Source organism: Protomyctophum parallelum, assembly GCF_964188405.1.
Source record: "Protomyctophum parallelum genome assembly, chromosome: 17".
Taxonomy (NCBI): Eukaryota; Metazoa; Chordata; class Actinopteri; order Myctophiformes; family Myctophidae; genus Protomyctophum; species Protomyctophum parallelum.
In genome coordinates this window covers 18,316,632-18,342,387 of record NC_139719.1, presented here as the reverse complement: position 1 = coordinate 18,342,387, position 25,756 = coordinate 18,316,632, and the positions used below count along the sequence as shown (strand labels likewise).

At 43.9% G+C, this 25,756-nt stretch overlaps 2 protein-coding genes across 2 annotated transcripts; both read right to left on the bottom strand.

Moving 5' to 3' along the window:
- Window positions 1-238: 238 nt before the first annotated feature.
- Window positions 239-6,470, bottom strand: LOC310874633 (tyrosinase-like; the record flags this gene model as incomplete). Its single annotated transcript, XM_083787492.1, has 7 exons — window positions 239-566; window positions 722-836; window positions 1,083-1,286; window positions 3,044-3,225; window positions 3,797-3,944; window positions 4,524-4,734; window positions 5,646-6,470. 7 exons carry the CDS (start codon window positions 6,468-6,470, stop codon window positions 443-445), a joined length of 1,809 nt encoding a protein of 602 aa, XP_083643618.1. The 3' UTR covers window positions 239-442.
- Window positions 6,471-12,881: 6,411 nt separating this feature from the next.
- LOC310874855 (uncharacterized protein) lies at window positions 12,882-24,145 on the bottom strand. Its single transcript, XM_083787753.1, has 6 exons — window positions 23,978-24,145; window positions 23,215-23,318; window positions 21,491-21,619; window positions 19,558-20,094; window positions 19,235-19,441; window positions 12,882-16,335 (listed from the first exon to the last, which is right to left on the bottom strand). The coding sequence occupies exons 2-6, from the start codon at window positions 23,282-23,284 to the stop codon at window positions 13,934-13,936; spliced, it is 3,345 nt and encodes a 1,114-aa protein (XP_083643879.1). The 5' UTR covers window positions 23,285-23,318; window positions 23,978-24,145; the 3' UTR covers window positions 12,882-13,933.
- Window positions 24,146-25,756: the final 1,611 nt, after the last annotated feature.

Here is a 25,756-nt window from a genome sequence, read left to right as displayed (position 1 = left end):
TCTGTGCACTGCTAAAGAGGACCTTCCCTATAGAAAAAGGTGGCGTTGTAAAGTGGTTGCCATTTAATCTCATCCCTGTTTTCAGACAGACAGACAGAATTGTACACATGGTATTGTCTTTGCTTTGCTCTTTATTAATTCACCAAATATTCAGAACAGGGATCAAATTAACCACGCCAACTTCCTTAGCTAATTCTAGGTATTAGACACCACCCAAAAAGACTCAATATATCACAAAATATGCAAAATGTAATACAGGCGACCTTTTAAGTTAAGCCGATCCTACAATCAATACAATCAAAGAAAATAGTCACAAAAAAAAAAAACGTCGCCATGTAACACACTGTGAGCCGATATAGATCTGCTATATTTTCATATATATAGCATCATCCATATAGCCTTCAAATCCATTGTCCTATATGCATCCGTATATCCATGCCACCTAAACAAAATGTCGGCCCTGCAGACAGTCAGGAACAGTGCAAGGGAGGGATTCGATCATGACTTCTCCCTCTGGCAGGGGGCCGCAGTCGGCACATGGAGTCCCATGGAAGACGATCTTCTCGCTGGGAAACACACGAACAACACAAAGTGTTAATAACGTCGATGGAAACCATGTGGTGGGAAAAAAGTACTCGCGTGTATTACTTGAGTGAAAGTAACTCTGTTACAAGTGCTGGGAATCAAAATGTATATAATGTTAAATCAGTTACTCAGTTACCTGAAGTCTGAGTAGTCAGGTGTACAGATCTTCTCTCTGAATTTCTTGGAGTTGGGCGTTCCACATGCGGGGTAACACTTGGACCACTCGCCCATATCGCCCCATGTACCTTTCACTGCAGAGACACAACACAATGATCGATACATCTATTTATTAGTAACATTAACCACAATGGACTCAAGTTTGGGCAATACAGTCACGAGTGAACAGGGTTTAACAACAGGTTGGGGGCACCCCTGTGTGTGTGTGTGTGTGTGTGTGTGTGTGTGTGTGTGTGTGTGTGTGTGTGTGTGTGTGTGTGTGTGTGTGTGTGTGTGTGTGTGTGTGTGTGTGTGTGTGTGTGTGTGTGTGTGCGACTTACAATTACAACAGTCCCTTATATTGTAACAGGCATGCGTTTCGCTCGTGACTCCATCGCAGACCCCGGCAGCCATGTTGCCGATACAGATCCGAGTACGACTCTGAGTGCCTGAGAACTTCTTGCACCTGATGTCGATGCCCGGAAGCGTGCAGTCCGACCACTCCGACCAGTCCGACCACACTGCGGTCATTTCGCGGTCGACAACTGGGACGGAACGACAAGAGAGGCAGGTAGAGACAAAACATTATAGCTCGTCATTACAAATAATAACAAACACAACAACATTCTGATGCAGGGGTCATCACTATGTCCGCACACATGTTTCATTTCCAAGGACCCCCATAACTCTGAGAGTGTACAAATGGAACAATTTACACTCTCGAGAGTTACAGCATTGTTAAACACCTGCATCACTTAATGTACAAGAAGTCTACACAATTACAGAATGTAGAATAATTGTTATTTTTGATCAACGTTTGCCCCGCTGTCTCCTAATGGTACCAACTTCAATGCAGCGGGGAATTGTGGAGAAAATCTTATACAACCATAACAAAAATAATATTGAGGCAAAATGTCATCAAAATTGTGGTCCGTGGCTCGAATGAATAATGGGCCTTGATATGAAAAGGGTTGAAACAATTTACAATTTACAATTTAGGCATTTAGCAGACGCTCTTAATCCAGAGCGACTTACATTTAAGCAAGAACAAAAGCATGGGAATACATCACATAAAAGCATTTATCATGAAACATGCGTAAGCTAAGAACGTAACAGTGGATTATCTATATGATGAAACTATACATACACTATACACAAGTAAGACGCGCAAACGCGGGAAGCGAACGCAGCTCGTGTGTGTGTGGTTGTGTGTGTGTGTGTGTGTGTGTGTGTGTGTGTGTGTGTGTGTGTGTGCTACAGCTGCGCCCTGTGTGTGTGTGTGTGTGTGCTACAGCTGCGCCCTCTGGTGGCGGGCGGGTGGTGTAACAGCGGGACAGACACACAGACACACACACAGACACACAGACATTCAGCCCTTGCTGTCATAGTAAGTGGCTCACTGCGTTCGCAATAATAAACTATACATATTCACTACTATGCTATACATATGTACTATGGCGTGCTATGACTATATACAATACAATTATAGTGCTGTCTACATAACATGCTATAAGTCTGTGTCAAATGCTATATAAGCCAACAGAAATGCTATCCAAGGGGTTAGGGTAAGTGCTATGGGCCATGATGGAGTCTGAAAAGGTGGGTTTCCAGGCTACGGCGGAAGATTGGGAGTGATGCTGCAGTTCTGACTGCAATGGGAAGTGCATTCCACAGTTTTGGAGCCAGAAGGGAGAAGAGTTTGGGACGTGTGGAGCGTTGTCCTGGCGTTTTTAGTGAGGGTACTTCCAGTTTCCCTGCGTTGGCTGATCTGAGTGCGCGGGAGGGTTTGTAGGGTTCAATCATACTTGTAAGATATGGGGGAAACCCACTGCTTAGGGCTGTTTTGAGCATTATGTTATACTTTAGCTATTGAAAAATAGCAGATCTACAAGCTCTACAACATATTTTCAGATGGGGGTCGGCGGCCACTTACACATTTCTTGGGGTGGTTGTTGACATGAAAATGTTTGAGAACCACTGATATAGAATCATAGGGTTTTTCAGAAAACTGTCAGGATTTAGAAGACATTTGGAGAATCGTCCTCAGGTCAAAATGGGTTAACCCATTTTGGTGTTAGCATTACGTTATGCTTTAGCTATTGAAAAATAGCAGATCTACAAGCTAATAGCGCACCACCGAGTGGCTGCTAGCGGCTGCTATTTTTGAAAAATCTAAGAACGACTGACATAGAAACATAGCTTTTTCAGAAAACTGTCAGGATTTAGAAGACATTTGGAGAATTGTCCTCAGGGCTAAAGGGGTTAGGTGGGGGGTTAGGGTATAATGAAACCGGTTTCGTACTGGCTTGGTCCTGGAGGTAGTCGTATTCGTATCCCAGGTTCTTGGACAGCAGGTACTCGATGTTCCTGTAGATGGGCAGGAAGGGAACCATGTGGTAGCCGTAGTTGTGGCCGATGGGGGCGCCGAACTCGGGGTACTCCTCGTACGAGGGCAGGTGTTTCCTCAGCCAACGTTCCATAAGACTGAAGGAGGAGGAGGAGAGACAGGCAGACAAACAGAGAATCAGTGTTTATTTCGTCGACTAAAACTAAAGACGAGAAATGTTCGTCGACTACCTTTTTCCACGGATGAATGGAAACTAAATGAAGACTAAGCTATGATGACCAAAACTAAGAATAAATATACTGACAATTTCGTCAAACAAATGAAAACTAGACTAAAATGTTAGGAAGGGACTAGTGGACAAGAGATCCAGTATAAGTCATTTTGCACTCGGTTACATGCTGAAAATAGCAGATCTACAAGCAGATCTGGGCTTGTAGATTGGCTATTTTCAGCAAGTGTAAAATCGCCAAAATACATTTTAGTTGACTAAATCACCTGTAGATTTAGTCGACTAAAATCTTATGATAAATGATTTAGTCGACTAAAGACTAACACTAAAACATTCCAACCAGCCACCGACCCAATCTGAAAATATGTTGTTCCAGGAACCCCCCAGAAGTGTGTGTGTGTGTGCGTGCGTGCGTGCGTGCGTGCGTGCGTGCGTGCGTGCGTGCGTGCGTGCGTGCGTGCGTGCGTGCGATTCTGCACCTGTCAATCATGCAGTGGTGCAGGAAGAATAAGGGGTCGTTGGCTGTGGTCTCGATGATGGACATGGTGCCGTTGAGGAAGTTGTGCACGAGGTTGTGCATGTAGCCTTTACCGTCGACCACCTTGCCTGTCTGTGGGCTGATCCAACCTGAGAGAGAGAGAGAGAGAGAGAGAGAGAGAGAGAGAGAGAGAGAGAGAGAGAGAGAGAGAGAGAGAGAGAGAGAGAGAGAGGATAAGAGAGTTGTGTGTTAAACAAGAGGGAGGTATACGAGTAAAAACTGAGGTATGTATTTATTTTTTCGCGACTTTCTGCCTTTATTTAATATTTTTTTATAGAGGGACAGACAGTAGGCTGACAGGGAATGGGGGAGAGAGATGGGGGGGGTGAAGACATGCAGTAAAGGCCGTCGGGATCGGGAGTCGAGCCCGCGGCACACTGCCAGACTTGGGCTACCGGCCAAGTTGCCTGGACCACTGAGCCACGGCCCAGGCCTGAGGTATGTATTGTAGACGGGTATGAGCAGTATCCATCATTACAATCCGCTTAATTTCGCAGTGCTGGTACGGAGTCTACGGACCGGTATAGATTAATTGGCACAATCAGTGCTTTCAGGTTATTCAAGCATACATACATGGGTCCATCTCAATGAATGCGGGTATAGGGAGACGTGCGTGTGTGTGTGTGTGTGTGTGTGTGTGTGTGTGTGTGTGTGTGTGAGTGTCGTACCCTCCAGGATGTTCCTGAAGCTCAGCTCAGACGTGCGGGTGTAGGGAGCGGTGTCGTACTTGGGGACCGACATCATGAGCTCCACCTCGGCGTCCGTGGGCAGGCGCTGGTACTCGGCGTTGCCCGCGGGGTAGCGCAGCAGAGGTCCCTCCGGCGTGCCGGGGCACAGAATGCGCGCTTTTTTATAGTCTTCTGTCAGGCTGCAGACCGTCTAATGGACACACATGCAGGGACGGATTCAAGTGAAAAAGGGGTCCTGTGCCCCCCCGGAATGTGCAGATTATTTTTCCTAAATGTGTTTCGGGCACAGGTTTTTAACTGTCCCTAGCAGCCTAACGGTGAGGCTGACTGGAATAGATGTGGATGTAGCTCAAATTGAACTTTACTCAGGTATCTATATTCTTTCAGAGACTGAACGTTTTTAACTCAAAACTTTGTTTCTGGAGGGGGGGTCCCTGTAACAACATATTTTCAGATGGGGGTCTGCGGCCAAATACAGATAATTCTGGGGGGTTTTCAGAAAACTATAAGGATTTAGAAGACATTTTGTAGAATCGTCCTCAGGTCGAAATGGGTTAATCCAAAGGGCTGCACGTGCACACTTGGCACTATTAAAGCCATAATTAATCCCTCCACAGATGTATCCCTGCAACATGATGAGGAGCACTACAGGATACAGAACAACATCACGCACACTCATGTACCATGCATGCTACTATTGCTAGCCTAGTACAGATGCACGATATAATCAGTATCGTATCTAAATCGGCCATAAAAATGGATAAAAAAAAAGAAGGAAAATTATACTGATTCGGAATCGAATCAGTATCAAAATAATCCCGATTGTTTTCACCGATATTGACGACGCAATAATAATGTGACCGTCAGTCAATGGCTTTGTACTCGCGGAGCGGTCTCATCAAGAGTGTCAGCTGTTAGAGGGGAGGAGGGGCAAAACATTTAAATTAAATTCAGCAAAGAGTTCAATATAAATATAATACAATAACGTTATAAATATCGGAATCGGCCAATATGACCCTGCAAATAAGCGGGGGGTCGGATATCGCTCGTGATTTCAATATGGCGCATCTCTATAATTGCTATAGAACCTGTTGTCTTTACCTTCCATTTGGAGAAGGGAGAAGCGGGGCTGATGAGGTTGGGGTTCTCGGGGTCCGGGCCGCCCATCAGATCGTCCACGCACGGCTCACACGTGGTCTTGCCTCTCCAGTCCCAGTAGGGGAGGGCAAAGTCGTTGTCCTTGCTCAGCTTCTTGATCTCGTTCTCGAAGAACAGCAGCTCCACGCGGTGCCAGATCGGGAAGGCCGAGGCCATGTGGGCGAAGTCAATGGTGTCGTGCGCCTTGCCGCCAGGCAGGTAGGTGGGGTGTGTCACGTAGTAGTGGATCCAGGCGAACAGGTCGAAGGTGGTGGCGTCGGCGAACTGCGGGTTCTCGCCGTCCACGCCCATGTCCGCCCTGGTGGCGGTGGCGATGACGTAGTCGGCGTTGACGGTGGTCTTCGCCAGGTCAAAGTAGTCGACGAGCTTCTTCTTCTCCTCGTCCGAGAGCTTCATGATGTTCTTGCGAATGTGGTTCTTGTACTCGGAGCAGGTGGGGCCGTAGTAGCCGAACATGCACTCGCCGCAGTCGAAGCCGCCGAAGCGCCCGAAGCAGTTGCAGGTCCTGTTGAAGAACTCGACTGGCCACTTCTCCCGGTCGTCTTTGCCTTTGTAAGGGTAGCTGGTGGAGTCGGCCGCCGAGGACACCCTCACGTCGCCGCATTTGCCGCGGCCGGATTGGGCGCCGCAGACCGAGCCGTCGCCCTCCCACAGCGGGCAGCACTCTTTGGTCCGCAGACCCTCCGAGTTGGCACACGGCCGGGGGAACTGGCACAGGCAGGACCCTACTAACAGCAGCAGGCTCACGGGCACACACAGGCTCCTCATGATGGACCAGCAACGATTAGCCAGCCAAAGAGCTAATGAACAGTTTCTGTCTCCCTTCCTTTTAACTTATACTCAGGTTCTGTTCCCGCCCCGTGGGCGGTGTTATGAGGGAAAACTTGTTCCATAATGATGTTGTGAAATGAGCAAACTTTGACCTTCTCCCACTACAGAGGTCTGGGGGTGATTATGCCCAGAGCCAATGAGATAGAAAGAGTTGCATCAATGAGGGAGGGCTCAGAAACAACACAGCTTCATCATGTACTGTAGTCCGGCAGTCAACAGGCTTCTTTTGTTTAAAGTGTACAATTTGGTATAGTCTTTTTTACTGGCCTAAAATATTGTCTATATACAGTACATACATTCATGAATCCACTTGCTGACCGGCTGTCAGCATTGAGCATTCTTTTTATAGGGGTTAATATGTGACCATACCATTAACATCCTATATAAAAGGCAAAAATGTCAAACTTTCATTATGCCTTAAGATTCATGTGATTCATGATTCTGAATCGATTCCAAGCATTAGTTTTGCACAAAAAACAATCCTTGGGCTAAAAGTGGCCATAGCCATCATCACAAATGTGATGAGGTCAGCACATTTTGTGCACGTTTGGGCAAGTGACTATGGCCGTTTTCAGCCCAAGGAGTGTTTTTTGTGCAAAACCCATAATGTCAAATTTAGAAAATCTATAGGATGTTAATGGTATATGGTCACATCATTATGAACCCATATAAAACAAATTGCCCAATGCTGACAGACGGTGGATTCATGAATGTAGTCAATATTGTAGACCAATAAAAAAAAATACTACATACCAAACTTCCCACTCCACAACCCCGGTTGTCGGACTGAACTACACAGTTGTGTGTGGAACTGCTCATGAGTTCCAAACGTAGTCTTAAGGCTCATTCATAGTCTGGATTTTCGGTGGTGATTTTCGGTGGTTGAAATAACGTTGAGCGGTGTGGTGAGTAAAAACCGAGAGAAGGGCTGGGGGCGGTGGCGGTGGTTTGCTCTTCACCGCAGCTTAGTGACGTCATGTTGTAGTTCGGTGGTCACCCCACCACTGAAAATCCAGACTATGAATGAGCCTTTACACCTGCCATGTTGGGGACCAACAGATGCTGCAAACAAATTAATTGCGCCAAGCAAACTGTTCAGACAAATTGAAACACCTGCGTATAGTCCCGAACGTGGCAGGTGCAGGACTACACTTGAAACTCATGAACACGGTAATGTTAAGAGGTTTACATTCGTTTGTACAAAAACATGTACATTGGTTTTTTTTCTTCTTTTTATTGAAATTGATATGGGAGAGATTAATTATCTGGAGGACTAATCATAATACATGCTGTGCTCTCTCTCTGATATATTTGCATGGCCTATATTATTGCTTTTTCATTATTTTGCATTTATTACCACTACTACATTTCCATCTTATTTTCTTGTTTTCCACACGGTTGAGGAAGGCACAATGTCACTGTCACAATGTTACAGTATAATTCTGCCTTATGTTTGTGTTAATAAACCTTGAAATGGTCTTTTTTGGATCAGCACTTTTCTTTTTTTTTTGCAAACATAACTGTTTGTTTGCAAAATGTAAGGAAAAAGACAAACAGACCTTTAGCCACTCATGCAACAGAAGAACAAATCTTACTGTATACGTGAACAGGGAGGACCTTGGTGATCCTTTCATGGAAGCCAGACTGTGTGACATGATGTGTGCACAGAGAGTTCATGCGCTTTGTTTAAACCTCATCCACACACGTGTGTCACGTAGACGCTGACATGTCCCTCGGCACGTCACCACTCAGTCAAATGGCTCTAACCCTCGCCATGCATGTTCTTCTTGACCTACAGTATCCCCCCAGACTCCCTCGATCCTCCCCGTCCGGGTTGGAATGATTAATGTAGAAATTAGAATGTTGTGCCAGAATGTAATTTGGATACAGATGTGAGGGGACTTTAATTTAATTGATTAATTAATATATTTTAGCCCATTAAGACTGCATGGGAACGCATATCTGTCACGGTCACCTTAGCTTTTAACTTAACCATTATTTTAAACTTTAGCAGTTGAAAAATGGCAGATCTTAGTGGCACTCGGTGCCGCGCTACGAGCTTGTAGATCTGCTGATTTTAACTCATATATTTTGCTTCTGTGGGGTCCCTGCAGGAACGACATATTTTGAGATGAGGGTCAGCGGCCAAATACATATAGTTGGAGGGTTGTGGGGATCCTTGACATGATTTTTTAAGAAGCACCGACATAGAATCATGGGGTTATCTGAAAACGGACAACCCGTAGGATGTCTACTCCTGTTCTAAAGCATCAACGTGACGCCAAGAGGTGCTTGGAGTCGGTCAGACCTGCAATGGAGCCAGCTAGCTGCTCTGGTCAAGAAAGACAACGATACACTGTACTATGTCCTCAGGAGGTTGAGAACAACACCATATCATCTTTGCGACAGTAGTTCGCCGTTTACTATGAAAACCTGCATTTCATGTCAGTCAGTCAGTCACACTTCATGTCAGTCAGTCTGTCACGCCTCGTGACACGCTCCATATGTGGCCGTCTCCATATATGAAGATCACGACACTGACCTCATCAAACCCTGGATAGCCAGAAGACCTACATCTGCATACAGTATGCAGGAGCCGGCCAGCAACTCTACATCAGACCTCACGGACACCATGTTGATCCGACCTCGACAAACCCTTCTTAGATCTCCATATATGGAGTTGACCTGTTCTGACATTCTATATGCTGATCCTACCCCACCTGTCCTTCCTCTTCGATGTCTCCCTTTCGACTGATCCATTCAAACTCTAGACGGGCCCGCCCCAAAGTCGGGCCCGAGTTCTCAACTGGCCCCAAAAATAAGGCCTGGCCCTACCTTAGCCCTAACTGGGCTGGTCTGAGGACACGCCTGGCCTTATTAGCACACATTTTACACCCTACCCGGCCAGACAAAAACGTCAATAAAAAAAAGTTCCATATATGGGCATTCCAAGATGCCCTAGAGGGGAGGGTCTTTCGTTTTAGAGTCTAGGTCTTGTCTATGTTGTCTTGTATCTAATGTGAAATCAGTCCTCATGTGTAGCCTATATTAGTCTTGTTCGTTGTTCCCCAGTCAGTCCTTGACTCCTTGTCGAGTCATTGTTTGTGTCACTGTCACATCATGTTTAGTGTTAGTTTGTGATTGTGACATTACTCTGTTAATTTGTATTAAATCACCCAATGTTGGGTTTTGAACTTTTGCCTGCCTTATTGCTGTCCTGCATTTGGGTCGATCCTCACCACCAGATCGTGACAGTTTTGTATAATATATTTGTTCCTGTATTCCTTCTTTCAAGTCCCATCTCTGATTCTAATCTTGTAAACCAAATACTTACAAATGGCAATAAACACACACACACACACACACGCGCACACACACACACACACACTCACTCTAATTATGGTCTTCAGTGGACTTAAGACTACAAGGTGTTTCCTGCAATGACATTTAACTCAAGCCTACAGCAAAGACGCCATCTGCTGGCCGTTGGAGAGCACTGACTATGACAGCAAAGTGAGACACTCCGTAGCCTGCCTACTGTCACACTCACAGTCATACATGAGCAAATTGCAAAGAAAAAGACAAACAGACCTTTAGCCACTCAGCAAAGAAATAAACTAATCTTTCTGTACATGAACAGGGAGGACCTCAGTTATCCTCTAATTCATGGAAGCCAGACAGTGTGTCTACATGTGTACACAAAGAGTTCATGTCATCCACACGTAGACATGTCCCTCTGCATGTCGGCAGTCAATTGGCTCTAAACCTCGCTATATACTGTTTGTCTAGACTCTAGACCATGCATGGGCAACTGGCGGCCCAGGGGCCACATGCGGCCCTCACCTTCACTTAATGCGGCCTGCAGGTTGTCTGAATACCGATATAAAGTTAACATAAGTATAATTATAAGCCCATAAGTCTGACATCGCATTAGTCCGACCTACTTGGCCGGTTAAGACTGAGGTTAGGGTTATAGTAGCCTCGATACCCAGGCTTTAATTTCGTCTGCGCGAAAGATGAAAGCCTGAAAAAAGCCGTGGGCTGAACCAGTCTAAAAGTGGGAGTCAACCCTTCCGGGTGGGTGTCGCTCTAAATGATGTGACGTAGCGCTGCACTAGGGGGGAGAGGAGGGGCCGGGGGTGACGGACAGATCGATGAGATCCAATCAGGGTGCGCGCTTTTCTGAGGCGCGACCCTCCCATCTAGGCCAGAAATGTCTCTGCTTAGGTCAGGCTAGGGTTATAGCGACCTACGTGGCCAGTTAAGACTGAGGTTAGGGTTAGTGACCTACGTGGCCGGTTAAGACTGAGGTTAGGGTTAGTGACCTACGTGGCCGGTTAAGACTGAGGTTAGGGTTAGTGACCTACGTGGCCGGTTAAGACTGAGGTTAGGGTTAGTGACCTACGTGGCCGGTTAAGACTGAGGTTAGGGTTAGTGACCTACGTGGCCGGTTAAGACTCAGGTTAGGGTTAGTGACCTACGTGGCCGGTTAAGACTCAGGTTAGGGTTAGTGACCTACGTGGCCAGTTAAGACTGAGGTTAGTTACCAGTTTGTAGTGCTGTCGCCTCACAGCTAGAAGGTCCTGGGTTCGATTCCCACTCGGGACGCTGGCGGCGTGTTTCCTCCTCCACGTCATCAGTGCCCATACCCGAGGCGGGGTTGGCGAAAGTGCCTTTATGTGTGGAGTTTGCATGTTCTCCCCGTGCCCCCTAGGTAGGTACCCTCACAAAAAGCATGCAGTAATCCTGGTCTCTAAACTGCCTCCCCCTGGCCAGCCGGGGCGCCTGATGGAGGGAAAAGGACCTGGTTGGAATAACGTGTTCCTTTCCACGGGCTATGTCCAACCAGGGAAACTCCCCCCTGTCAGGTGTAAAGGAGCAACTTGGACACACAGGAAGCATGAGTTCAAGTCCGTTGCTCTCCCCATGTCCCCCATACAGTATATGGGGACTAGGTTGGCGGAGGGTGTGTAGAGCCCAGGATCACATTAGATAATTGACACAGGGGTGAAAAATGGGTTACAAAATCATGGGATAAAGAATGAAAAAAAGACTGAGGTTAGGGTTACTGGGTTAGTGACCTAAGTGGCCAGTTAAGACTGAGGTTAGGGTTACTGGGTTAGTGTCCTACGTGGCTGGTTAAAGAGTTATTCAGTCTGGATTTTCGGTGGTGAGGTGACCACCGAACTACAACATGACGTCACGAGCCGCGGTGAAGAGCAAACCACCGCCCCAGCCCTTCTCTGTTTTTACTCACCACCGCTCAACGTTATTTCAGCTCCGGTGGTCACTGGTCACCCCACCACCGGAGCGGTGGTCACCTCACCACCGAAAATCCAGACTATGAATGAGCCTTAAGAATGAGGTTAGGTTTACTGGGTTAGTGACCTACGTGGCCGGTTAAGACTGGGGTTAAGGTTACCGGGTTAGTGACCTACGTGGCCGGTTTAAGACTGAGGCGTGGCCAGTTAAGACTGACATTTTCTCTGTTCATTTGTATTAATCACCCAATGTTGGGTTTTGAACTCTGCATTTCTGTCCTCACCACACCACACCACCAGATCGTGACAGTTTTGTATCTTTTCCTGTATTCCCTCTTTCAAGTCCCATCTCTGAGTGAAACCAAATACTTACAAATGGAAATAAAGCGCCACACACACACCTTCAGTTGCCTTCTGGTCTATGAAGAAGACTAGAGGAGTGTTTCCCCCAATGACATTTAACTCAACCATACAGCAATGACGCCATCTGCTGGCCGTTTGAGAGCACTGACTACGACAGCAAAGTGACAGACTTAGCATTCACACATATACTTTAGAATCCTGTAGATCCTATAGTACCTACCCTGTCATACATACATATTCTCACACACGTGTAGATATCTTATTTACGTTTATTTTGTTTTAATTTATTTTTTTCCACTGTGTGGAGCGAAGGGTCTGGGTATTTGTCCGGGATTTGCTGATTGCATTCTGTACAGCACCTTGTAAATATATTGTATCTCTTATGTGGACAAAATGATTCAAGTGTGTGTGTGTGGGGGGGGGGGCTTGTTCTGAAACTGAAAGAAATGGCAGGCCTAATAATATTGAAATGAAAAAGCTTTAATATTTTTGTATTGTTTGACAAGCACTTTTATTATTAGACAGCACTATAATTGCATTGTATGTAGTCATAGCACTTCATAGTACATATGTATAGCATAGTAGTATAGATGTATAGTTTATATGTATAGCTTCATTATATAGATATTCCACTGTTACTTTCTTAGCTTAGCTCTTGATAAATGTTTTTATGTGATCTATCCCCATGCTTTTTTTTGTTCTTGCTTAATGTAAGTCGTTCTGGATTAAGAGCGTCTGCTAAATGCCTAAATTGTAATTGTAAATTGTAATTGTAATTACACTTTGGACAAAACCTAAGAGTATACACATTGTCCAGTATATGTATTTAGACAGGTTATTTTATTATCACAATAATAATATTAAATAAATAATAATACTTGTCTTCTACAATGTAAGCGTAGAGAACATGGCGAATTATTACTGGGGATGTCCTGATCGGATTGGGCTATCAGAAATCGGAGCCGGTCATGTCATTTTCGGGAGAAATAAATGAGATTTTCTTTTTTAATTTCAATAAAATAAGCGTGTCTAAAATAGGCTTGTGTCTAATGTAAATATGCCAAGCAGAGTACCAAGCAGGGAGGCACCAAGTATTTGGTATGACCTGGCCGGGGTTCGAACCCCAACGTTCCAGTCTCAGGGCGGACACTCTAACCACAAGTAAAATCATTGATGAAGGCTGGATATCCGAAACGTTTGTCTCCTGTCCAAAATACAAGAATAAATTACTGAAATGCAATATGTCTTGGTGTGTGCGACCCATTACCATTATTTATACGATATGATTTGAACGGGTAACACACCTTAAGTCAGAGCGCGTGGTCACATGAAGAGTTATCTATAAGTAAAATCATTAAAATAGTGCCCCATTCATTGGGCATGCAACACAGCAAAATGAACACAGAATGATGATTAAAAATCTGAATATACAAACTATAGACTTCTAGTAAAACAGTTTCTAGCTTATACAATTTATATGGTGCACATGAACATTATAGTTTGGAATACCTCTAGGTAAAGAGACAAGAGTTACCTTTACTTTAGGTAAGAAAAAGAAAGACCAGTTACTTTTACTGTATATTTTTTTAAACAACATTTCCTGACATTTCATGTTTTATATTGATTTAAGTTAGGTCACGGTCATATGCTACATATGAATAGCTAAAATGATTTTCCCAGATTCCGATGTTTACTTTGATCCTCCCAATGAGGTAATTCATAGTGGACATCTGTGTCTTCAGGTGACATTTCTCATGGAACCTCTTCTCAACAAAGTTAGCCGAAAGCTTTTTCTGCAGTGTGGACACGCTGGTGTGCCGTCAAGTGAGCCGAGGAAACAAAACCCTCATCACAATGTTTACAGTGGAAATGATTTTCCCCAGTGTGGACAAACTGGTGTGCCTTCAAATCATACGACCGAATAAAACTCTTATCACAGGTTTCACATTTGAAAGGTTTTTCTCCATTGTGGATCAACTCGTGTCTGGCCAGGTTATTTAACCGATTGAAACTCTTGGCACACTGCGAGCAGCGGAAAGGTTTTTCTCCGGTGTGGACGAGCATGTGTCCCTTCAGGTGACCCGGCCGATTGAAGCTCTTGTCGCACAGTTTACAGTGGAAATTCTTTTCTCCGATGTGGATCCGCTGGTGTCTATTCAGGTCCGTTACCCCTTTGAAACTCTTGTCACACTGTGAACAGCTGAAGGGTTTTTCTTTACTATGGACACGCCGGTGTGCCTTCAGCTTGGATGGCTTGTTGAAACTCTTGTCACAATGTTCGCATTGAAAAGGTTTTACTCCAGTGTGGACGAGCTGGTGCGTCCGCAGACTACTGGAATTAATGAAACTCTTGCCACAATGTTCACATTGAAAAGGTTTTTCTCCGGTGTGGATACGCTGGTGTTCCTTCAATTGACCCGGCCGAAGGAAGGTCTTGTCACACAGTTCACAACGGAAAGGTTTTTCAGTGTGGACAACCTGGTGCGTCTTCAGGTCCGCTAAGCCTTTGAAACTCTTGCCACAATGTTCGCATTGAAAAGGTTTTTCTCCCGTGTGGACGAGCTCGTGCGTCTTCAACTGAGCCGACGTAATGAAAGTCTTGTCACACAGTTTACAGTGGAACGGTTTTTCTCCGCTGTGGACAAACATGTGTATCTTCAGATTACTTGACTGAGCAAAACTCTTGTCACACAGTTTACAGCGGAAAGGTTTTTCTCCAGTGTGGACAACCTGGTGCGCTTTCCGCCGAGACGACGTATTGAAACTCTTGTCACACAGTTTACAGTGGAAAGGTTTTTCTCCAGTGTGGACACGCTGGTGTTCCTTCAGTTGACCTGACCGAAGGAAACTCTTGTCACACAGTGTACAGTGGAAAGGTTTTTCTCCAGTGTGGATGAGCTCGTGTGTCCTCAGGTGGTGTCTCTGATTGAAACTCATGTCACACAGTTTACAGTGGAAAGGTTTTTCTCCAGTGTGGATGCGCTGGTGTTCCTTCAACTGAAATGACCGAATGAATCTCTTGTCGCACAGTTTACAGTGGAAAGGTTTTTCTCCGGTGTGGATACGCCGGTGGCTCTTGAGATCGCCCGAACCGCGGAAACTCTTGTCGCAATGTTCGCATTGAAAACGTTTTTCTTCGGTGTGGATACGCTGGTGTCTTTTCAGGGCAATTAACCCTTTGAAACTCTTGTCACACTGTTTACAAAGGAAATGTTTTCCTCCAGTGTGGATATTAAGCTGGTGTGTCTTCAATTGATCTGACCGATTAAAACTCTTGTCACACAGTTTACAGTGGAAAGGTTTTTCTCCGGTGTGGATACGCTGGTGGCTCCTGAGAGCACCTGACTCACGGAAACTCTTGTCACACAGTTTACAGTGGAAAGGTTTCTCTCCGGTGTGGATAAGCTTGTGTCGCTTCAGGACAGTCGACCCACTGAAACTCTTGTCACAGTGATTACAACTATAAGGTTTTTCTCCAGTGTGGATAAGCTGGTGCGTCTTCAATTGACCCGGCCGATTGAAACTCTTGTCACACAGTTTACAGGGGAAAGACTTTTCGCCAGTGTGGACACCTCCACTTGTGTCCCTGCAATCATCTCCGGTGTCAGATTCGGAACAGTGTGAAGAGAGTAGCTGCTCATCCCTAGTCGATAGTTGTGATCGACTATCCAGTACGATCCAGTACTTTATATAAGCTTGTGTTTTCATGTCTTCAGTTGAGGTGCTGGCTAGAGGCTCTGTGTCTCTATCATCATCATCATCATCATCACCACCATCATCTTCACTAGTCCACGCTGACCCTTCAGCCTCCCCTGTCGTTTCTAGTAGCTCCTCATGTTCCTCTTTAATCTGTGGAGGAGACTCCGGTTTGTCCTGGACCAGAATGGAGCCACTCTCCTGATGTTGTGGAGGTTGTGGTTCCTCCTGGACTGGAATGGATCTCCTCTGTTGTTCCTCTTTAATCTGTGGAGGTTGTGGTTCCTCCTGGACCAGACTGGAGATCCTCTCCTGTTGTTCCTCTTTAATCTGTGGAGGAGACTCTGGTTTGTCCTGAACCAGAATGGAGCTACTCTCCTGATGTTGTGGAGGTTGTGGTTCCTCCTGGACCAGACTGGAGATCCTCTCCCGATGTTGTTCAGGGGAAAACTCCTCCTCACACACAGATTGGTGCAGGAAGTCTAGAAAAAAAAAGATACAATGAGAGAAAAATAAAAACATATAGAGACAATGCAACACGTCGTTAGCATGTAGAACCATTAACTCATAAACCGCCACCATTGACTCCGGCGCTGCTAGTCTCTCGAGATACTGTTGACTCACGTCAACGAGTCTGTCGGCAGATGCTGTTCAAAATATGCATCACTGGCCTACAAGTAGACCAGGAAGCCAGACGCGCTTCAGCCAATCATATTTAGTGGGCGGGATTTTAGATGTGTGCGTTCGCTTTGTAATGTCGCCCTACTGAAAACAAACCCAAAACACATTGGTTTGCAACTTGATTGCACATGATAATACTAGTCCCATTTTGTGTACTTTTCATTATCTAATTTAGATATATAATTTATATATATAATTGACATATCTTTTTATTAAAGGGATAGTTCAGATTTTTTTAACTTAAGTTGTATGAAATATTAATATAGTGGTTGCAACTGTATTCACTGATTGCCCGAGTCCCGTGGTGGGAGTTCTGCTCTGGTTTTGGTCAATATTAAGTCATTTTGTGGGGGCACTGGGGCCACGCAGTAAAAGTAAATTAATCCACAAAACGAACGTAATTTGTATTGTTGACCTATTTCTAAAATATTAGCGCAACGTTCCTTCAACTTTGACCACTCCATCACATGGAACTATTTTTTGGGCGTAGTGATATAGACTCAAAAATCATAGTTCCGTGTGATAGAGGGGTAAAAAAATAACGAAAGTTGCACTAATATTTTAGAAATAGGTCAACAATAGGTCAACAGTACCGCGCACCTCAGGGTGCTTACGAATTGGCTTAAATCGGATCCTTCCTCGATTTGGCTTGATATTGAATCTTCACAGTCCAAATGCCCTCTTTGGAATCTATTATTCATAAAGGACCTTAAGTCTATTAGGAAATTATGTTCTAACCCCATCACTCTATGTTCAGTCAAGGCCTGGAGGTCTGTGCGTAATATTGAAGGCCGTGCTAAATTGACATCTCCCCTTACTCCAGTGGTAGGCAACCCTGACTTTAGGCCGGGACACTCAGATGCAGGCTTTAGGACCTGGCATGAGAAGGGCATTACCAAACTTGGAGACCTTTTTGATGGTCTTTCACACAATTGCAGCAGCGTCATGCCAAAATCTGACTTCTTCAGGTATTTACAAATTAGACATTTTATTACTGAGGACACTTCACTTTTAGCCAATAGTTCCGCTTCACAGGTAGAACGAGCCCTCTCTTTGCAATTATCTAAGAAACAAATTTCAATTTTCTGTGACGTATTGAATTCCTACTCATCTATATCCTCTCAGATTACTAAGCAGTCCTGGGAAAAAGATCTGGACATCTCTATTCATGATGAGGGCTGGGCAGATATGTGGGCCTATGCGAAACAGATTTCAGTTTGTAACCAAACTAAATCCATCCAGTTCAGAATATTACATCGTATACATATAACTCCTGCTCTCAAGAACAAAATGGATGTCAGTGCGTCCCCATTTTGCTTTAAGTGCAAGACAGAGATTGGTAGTTACGTTCACTGTCTTTGGTCCTGTGTGAAGCTTCAGAACTATTGGTATGACATTGTGTCAGAACTCTGTTATTTTTGGTGTCTCGATCGATTTAGATCCGTTGTGTCTTTTACTTGGTCTCCCGGATGTCATTGATGTCAAACATAAGAGGTTGTTCAACTTATTAACGTTTGCTGCTAGGAAAAATATTCTTTTGTTTTGGATCAAGGATGTTGCTCCATCAAAGAAATCATGGCATAACATTATAATGGGCTGTATTCCATGTGAATACATTACATGCATGTTGCATTCTAAATTGGACACTTTCTACAAAATTTGGGACCCTTATTTGAATCATATTGGAACCACACTGTCTGCCACGATACTTGGAGGTTTTCCGTACTGACCTTAAATATCTTATATGCCAGCATTCTTCCCTAGTGGGTGCTTTGGGGCGGGGGCTTGTCTGCCCCTTTGGGTGTGGGGGGGTGGTCGCCCGGGCAGGGGTCTCAATGCGTTGCGTCGGGGCCGCTTCTTGGGGCGGTGGCCCTGCCGGTTGCCGCCTTTGAGTGGAGCATGCATGGGTCTGCTCTTGTAATGATTTGGTGCCTATGATAACTGTTGTCTGCCTTTTTAATATATGTATTAATGTACTGTATGGATGTATTCCCTGATTGGGAGTCTATGAAAATGTGAAAGTCACTTGCCATTATGGTTCATTGTCCTTCATTGTCATGTCTGTGTATATTCAATCTTTTTATTTATAAATGTGTTGTGCCTGAGCTGTTTTTCTTTTCTTTTGTTTGTTATTATGTTGTGTAATGTCTTTGTGTAATGTCTTTAAAAACCAATAAATATACTTTATAAAAATAATTAAAAAGAAAACAATACAAATAAGTTAGTTTTGTGGATTCATTTACCTTTACTGTGTGGCCCCCAGTGCCCCCCACAAAATTACTGGAACTACTTGATATTTCACCAAAACCAGAGCAGAACTCCCACCATGGTACTCTGGCAATCAATGAATACAGTTGCAACCACTATATTAATGGCAAGTATTTCATACAGCTTAAGTTCAAACAATCTGAACTATCCCTTTAAGACCCTACTGAATAATTGTACAGCAACAATTTAATGAAGTTGTATTTATTGTAATTTACAGTCATGAAGATAAGTAATGACGGTTTTCAATAATATTGGCATAATATCACCACAGCACGAAGCTGTCCTTGATGCGAAACATACTGAAGCAGCAAGCGTGGAAGTCAATGCCAGTCCAGCCCCACATGGAACCTCTCCCTCCGATATGTAGAGTTACATCTACATTATAGCAGCATGCAAGTGTGTATAAACGTGCCGCCATGGAGCGAAGCTTACCTGGTGGCTTGGGCACCTGTTTAGGGATCTCCTCGATGCACGTCCCGCTGGGAGGAGACCCCCGGGCAGGCCAAGGATTAGATGGAGGAATCATATCTCCAAAATCTGCTGGGAACGCCTCAGGATCCCCCGGAATGAAGTTACGAATGTTGCTCTGGAGAGGGAAGTCTGGAGCTCTCTGGTGGAGCTGTTGCCCCCGCGACCCGACTACAGATAAGTGGTTGAAGATGGATGGATGGAGATAGACACAAATGTCAATTTCTGACCTCAGCCAATCATGCTACGAGGCTAACGACATGCAGGTGCGTATTACCGGAGCTTACCTGCGGGCAGGTAGGAGGTGCCGTTGTACGTGGGCGGGAAGTCCTGAGGCCAGGCAGAGCTGTAGCGCATCGCATCCTGAGCCGCGGCTGCTAAGGCCTCAAGTCCGGGGTCCGGGCCCAGGGCCTCCGCCCCCCAGGGCTCCGGTTGGGTCTTCAGGTAAGGTCCCGGCTCGGTGGGCCGCGAGGAGTCGTCGTAGGGCAGCTCCGGTCCCGAGTACTTCTCGGCATAGCGCTGGAGCAGGGAAGAGGCACCGTGCTCCGATGATGCGTCATCGCTGGCCCACGGGTAGCCGCTGGCAGGGGGGCAGCGGGCACCGCTGACAGGCGGGCAGCGAGCACCCCTGGCAGGGGGCCCGCGGGAGCCGTGCGGGTCGGCGTGGCGCTTGAGCAGGGAAGAGGCGGCGAGCGCCGACACGTCGTCGCTGGCCCACAGCGACATATCGTAGCCGGGGGTCCGGTGGGCGCCATGCGGGTCGTTGTGGTGGCCACCGGGGGGCGCCGTGGTGTGCTGCTCGGCCCACGGGGACGGGAACAGATCTGACAGACCACAGGAGAATTAAAGCCTAGCCCAGACCAGTGTGTCTTCAACAGATCTGACAGACCACAGGAGAATTAAAGCCCAGACCAGTGCGTCTGCAACAGGTCTGACAGACCACAGGAGAATTATACCCTAGCCCAGACCAGTGCATCTTCAACAGATCTGACAGACCAGAGATAAGAGGATAATCAAACCACTTGAACATTGAGTAGTGGAGTCACTCAAGGCTCTATGCTAGTACCCTCTCTGTTTTTGCTCTACGACTATGTTAACCCATTAAAGGGTTAAACATTATATGTGGTAATTGGAAGAACTGTAAATGGTCCTTTCCAAACGTCCTATCCTCAATCATCAAAGACGATGTGTTATTGGCCTAAACCGTTCTCAGAATGCACAAGTATATAAATTACGCTTTTAAAGACATGCAATTTAACACACGTCAACCAATGCTTTATCTGAGCAACCTCATGAAGCGCACATGAACGACTACTATACGAGTATAAACAGACTACAAGAAGCAAATTGATAATAAAACCTCGGAATTAACTATAATAGTAAAGGACACACGGACGGAGTGCAAAACATAATCTCCCCCCATGCCTTCGGCCTGGTGGAGACAACAACAGAGTTATCAAGACGTTTCATTAAGCGTCTGGTACATGGTGCTAGGCTAGGCACAGAGGTGGTGTAAACCTCCTGTTTAACCCATACTGGACCGGAACCCCTATTGGTGTTTTAAGCATTATGTTATGCTTTAGCTATTGAAAAATAGCAGATCTACAAGCTCATAGCGTGGGACCGAGTGCTGCGCTACGAGCTTGTAGATCTGCTAAAAACCGTGAAAATGTGGTGCAAATCTTTGATTGTATATTCTGAGAGCCAACGTTTTTAACTCAAATCTTTGCTTCTGGGGGTCCCTGGAAACACATATTTCCAGATGGTGGTCGGTGGCCAAATTTCATATAATTTTGGGGATCCTTTACAATTTAGAAGGCATTTCATAGAATTGTCGTCAGACCCAAGGACAATTCTACAAATCATGACAGTTTTCTGAAAAACCCTATGTTTCTATATCAGTGGTTCTCAACCTTTTTCATGTCAAGGACCCACATAATTATCTGTATTTGGCCGCGTTACCGCATGTGAAAATATGTAGTTCCAGCGACCCCCCAGAAGCAAAGATTTTAGTTAAAAACGTTCATTGTGAAAAAATATATTCCATTTTCATGATTTTTCCGAAATAGCATAATTATCTACAAGGTCATAGCGCTGCACTCGGTGCCACGCTATGAGCTTGTAGATCTACTATTTTCAATAACTAAAGTTAAAACACCAAAAGGGGCTCCCGTCCTGAATGGGTTGGTGCTAGGCAGTAGGCACAGAGTTAGTATTTACCAGTATTTCCAGAGAAGCCACTGCAGGTGTAAGCCTCCTGTTTAATGGTGCTAGGCGCAGAGGTCTGGGTGGATGTTTGTCGTTGGTCCGTCTCTCCATCTCCATTCGAAGAGATATCATGTCTCATTTCTGCAAAAGGAATAAAAAGACAAAAAAAATTAGGATACATCATACATGCCAGCCTGTCACCCACCCGGAGATCTACAAGCTCATACGAGCTTGTAGGTCTGCTATTTTTTTTAATCGTAAAAATGTGGCGCAAATCTTTGAATATATATTCTTTCAAAGTGAATGTTTTTAACTCAGGTCCAAATGGGATAAGATGACCATCCGTATCAGACCATCAATACATCGGACCATGGTATCAGAGAGACTGACTGTATGTGCAAAATGATATGAGATGCCATGCTCCGTTCCTATTCATTCCGTTCTTATCCTCGTTTCCATATCTGCTAGGCACGTAATATATCCGCTGTTCATACTGTATATATTTCTGTGTGTGTGTGTGTGTGTGTGTGTGTGTCTAATAAACTAGAATGTATGTGCAATGCGGCCTGGTGTTGACATATGTGACCAAATTTGACTGAGAGCCTGCCATCGTGCAGCCTCCAGCTTTTCACCAGAGTTAAGAGCACAGGAAGACTCTTCAAAGCTGAAATTGACAGAGCTGAAATTGACATCCATCCATCCATCTTCAACCGCTTATCCGTAGTCGGGTCGTGGGGGCAACAGCTCCAATTGTTAATGTTAATATGAAATAAATGCCTAAACGACTAGGTAGCTATAGGTGTAATGTTAGAGTCCACAGAAGTGAACCTTTCAAGCCTGTTTTCTCAACTTGCTGTTTTCTGCAAGACATTCTATAAGCCATATCTCCAAAACTGGGGGGTCGGACAGAACAACCAATATGTCAATTTGAAGCTATGATTCCTTGCTTTCATGACATGAAAAAACGAAAATGGAAAAAAGTCCAATGACATAGCCCCAGCCGCAGTCACAATTGGTCACATATGTTCTCTGAGCGGTGATCACGTGTTGATACAGCCTAGAATGAGGATATGGCTCAAATATGGAGGGATATCACTTTCGTGTTGGGCGGAAGTGGTCTCTTCTTTTGCGTTTTTCGAACATTACAGTCACTGACACTAGCCTCACGATGCTGCCTATAACGGGAGAGAATGTGTTAATCGGCCACATAATGTCAGACTATTGGTACGTAACGTCGGACTATCATATGCCCCCCATATTCAGTCAAAGTTGGCACTGTGGCAGTGCAAAAGGCCATATAACCAGAAATCAACAATCAGACTATGGAAGTGCATACCTGTCCAAATTCTAAATACAGGATGCCACTGCCCTGGCAGATTATTTATTTTATATTTCTAGTATTACCTTTATATCACATTTAACCCATTTTGGGTGGGAACCTCTTTTGGTGTTAGCATTACGTTATGCTTTAGCTATTGAAAAATAGCAGATCTACAAGCTCATACGAGCTATTTTTGAAAAATCAAAGAACGACTGACACAGAAACATAGCTTTTTCAGAAAACTGTCAGGATGTAGAAGACATTTTTAGAACCCGATCTCAGGTCAGAATGGGTTAATCGTGTCTTGTTCCATAGTGTTGAAGGCACAACCATTTGAATGCCAATAGTGCTGCTAGTAACTGTTGCATCATGTGACAATGAACACCTTGGAGCTGAAAGAGAGAGAGAGACTTACTGAGGTCTGGCAGGTCTTCATGTTCCTCCCGTTTCATTGAAACGTGTCTGGCTGGATCTGGTGAGTTCATCTGCACCTGCTGTGTGGACTCCACTCCACAGAGTCTAGAAAGAAAACATTAAAATCCTCCTGCTAGCTCTGGTCTAATGCCTTCATTAGAGCGCATGAAATGCAGACCAGCCTCTCCTCTGTTGCTAAAATATAAAGTTTTACCTACTAAACAAATACAACGGCGGCTTGTGTTATTAGAAAGCCTACTTTCCTAAGTGGACGCACTTTGATTCACAGCACTAATCGACTAAAATGTATTTTGGCAGGCCTTTATGCCGTCATAATGGCTGATTTTACACTTGCTGAAAATAGCTGATCTACAAGCTCAGTGTAAAATGACTTGTCCACTAGTCCCTTCCTAACATTTTAGTCTAGTTTTTATGTGTTGACAAAATTGTCCGTATATTTAGTCATCATAGCTTAGTTGTGTTTTTTTTTTTTCAAACAACACTGCCTACTACTACTAATGATACTACTAATAATAATGAAATTACTACTACTACTAATAAGAATAATAATAATAATGATGATCATTATGAAAACAAATATTATGCTGCCTACTACTACTACTAATAATAATAATGAAAACATTGTTTTCTTCTTTCAGGTAAACACTGTTCAGGTTCACCAATAGTGAAATGCCAGTTTTCTTTCAGGCCAGCACTCCAACTAAGTTATGTTCTTATTGTATATAAACAAAACAAAAACATACCTTCTTCTGGTAGAGAACACACTGTTGCTGCACCTCCAACCAACGTTGGTTGAAACTAGCTTAGCATTAGCGTTAGCATACAAAATAAACAAACTTCGTGTGTAAATATGTACCTCCCGTTTTCATAACGAGACGGTCTGTCGCTCTTTACACAAAGACACAAGTTACACGAAGAAATGTTTGTCCCATAGAGTTATATATAATCGGTTTGTTAGCTACAAACTTCTATTAACAGAGTTTCTGTTAATCACCGTTCACTTCACTCTCTGCTCAGCTTGCCTGGTGTTTTTACCCGGACGAGCGAGAGGGACGGGCAAGGAATGTGTCCGTCTCTTTCTCTCGTCCGAGTTGAAACACACATTTTTCTGAGTTCCGGCATAAAACCCATAAATGCTCGTTAAATAAATAGATCATATTAACAGAGTAAACAGACACGATTGTAAAAACAAGAAATAATAAAGAAAAAAATAACTTCAAAATAATTAATAATGAACCATGATTTTCAAGTGTTTTTCGACATACTAGCTGTTTAGGTGATCACAGAATGCTTCATTTGTTTTTATTCTTATTTTCCTTTATAAATATTTTTGCTTTGTAGCACTTTGAGATTTGTTTCAAATGTAAAGTGCGTTATAAATAAAATGTATTATTATTATTATTATTATTATTATTATTATTATTATAGTAGTTTGTCATGGTTTTCAACGTAAAAAATGATGAAAATCATGCTTTTCGCCGGCACACTATAGTATGCTGTTTTTCAACGATAAAACATATGAAAATAATGCTTTTTGATGACATACTAAGTCATTTTTCAACATACTGATACTAGATATAATTATGTCGTTTTCATGGTTTTCGACGATAAAGCTGCATTGTGGTATAGAAATGAGACACGTGAACTGTTTTTGTTTGAAAACCTGTAAATGGGGTATATGCTTACTTACATATATTTTTTTATTTTTTTAATTTAAAGGTATATTCTGTGATTTTGGCCTGTTGCGTGTCCCCCCACTGTAGTGAGTGCATGTGCACATCTTGTTCCCGGGGCAGACCAGGTTTTGTTAAAAATCACCCAAATCACTGAATGCTCCTTTAAATGACAAAAGGGTAGACGTAATAACCTTAGGCTTCAGTCTATACCTTTTTTTTCCCAGACCAAGAAAAAAAGAAAAACTGTGATTAACTAAGAATGTTTTTGTATGGAAAAAAACTAATACACTAAACTATAAGGTTCCCCTTGCTCTGTCCAGCCAATCATCTCCATTCTCCCACAGAACATGGTAACTCAAAGAAAACTCAGTCAACTCAAATGAAAGTGAATAACACAGATGAAACAACTAAACAATAAACTGTTATTTCAACTGGTTGTGTGTGGTTCTTTCAATGTGTTTGCATATGTGTGTAAAATGTACTCATGCATATAAACTAAATAAATAAATAAACCACAAGTCACCATTCAGTATACACTGTCTGTGACTAAGGCGGCCATTACAGTTGTTTATCATGGTTTTCGACGATAAAAAATATGAAAATCATGAAAATCAACATACTATTATATAGTATGTCGTTTTTCACGGTTTTCTACGATAATGTTTTTATATGAAACAAAACGTGAAAAATGACATTATAATATGTATAGTCTTTCATCGTTGATTTGCATTTTTTTCTTGTCGAAAACCACTGGTTCTCAAATCGTCAAAAACCATAAAGAAATATATATACTAGTATGTCATCGAAAACCATGAAAAAAGACATAGGCTATACTATGTATTTTTG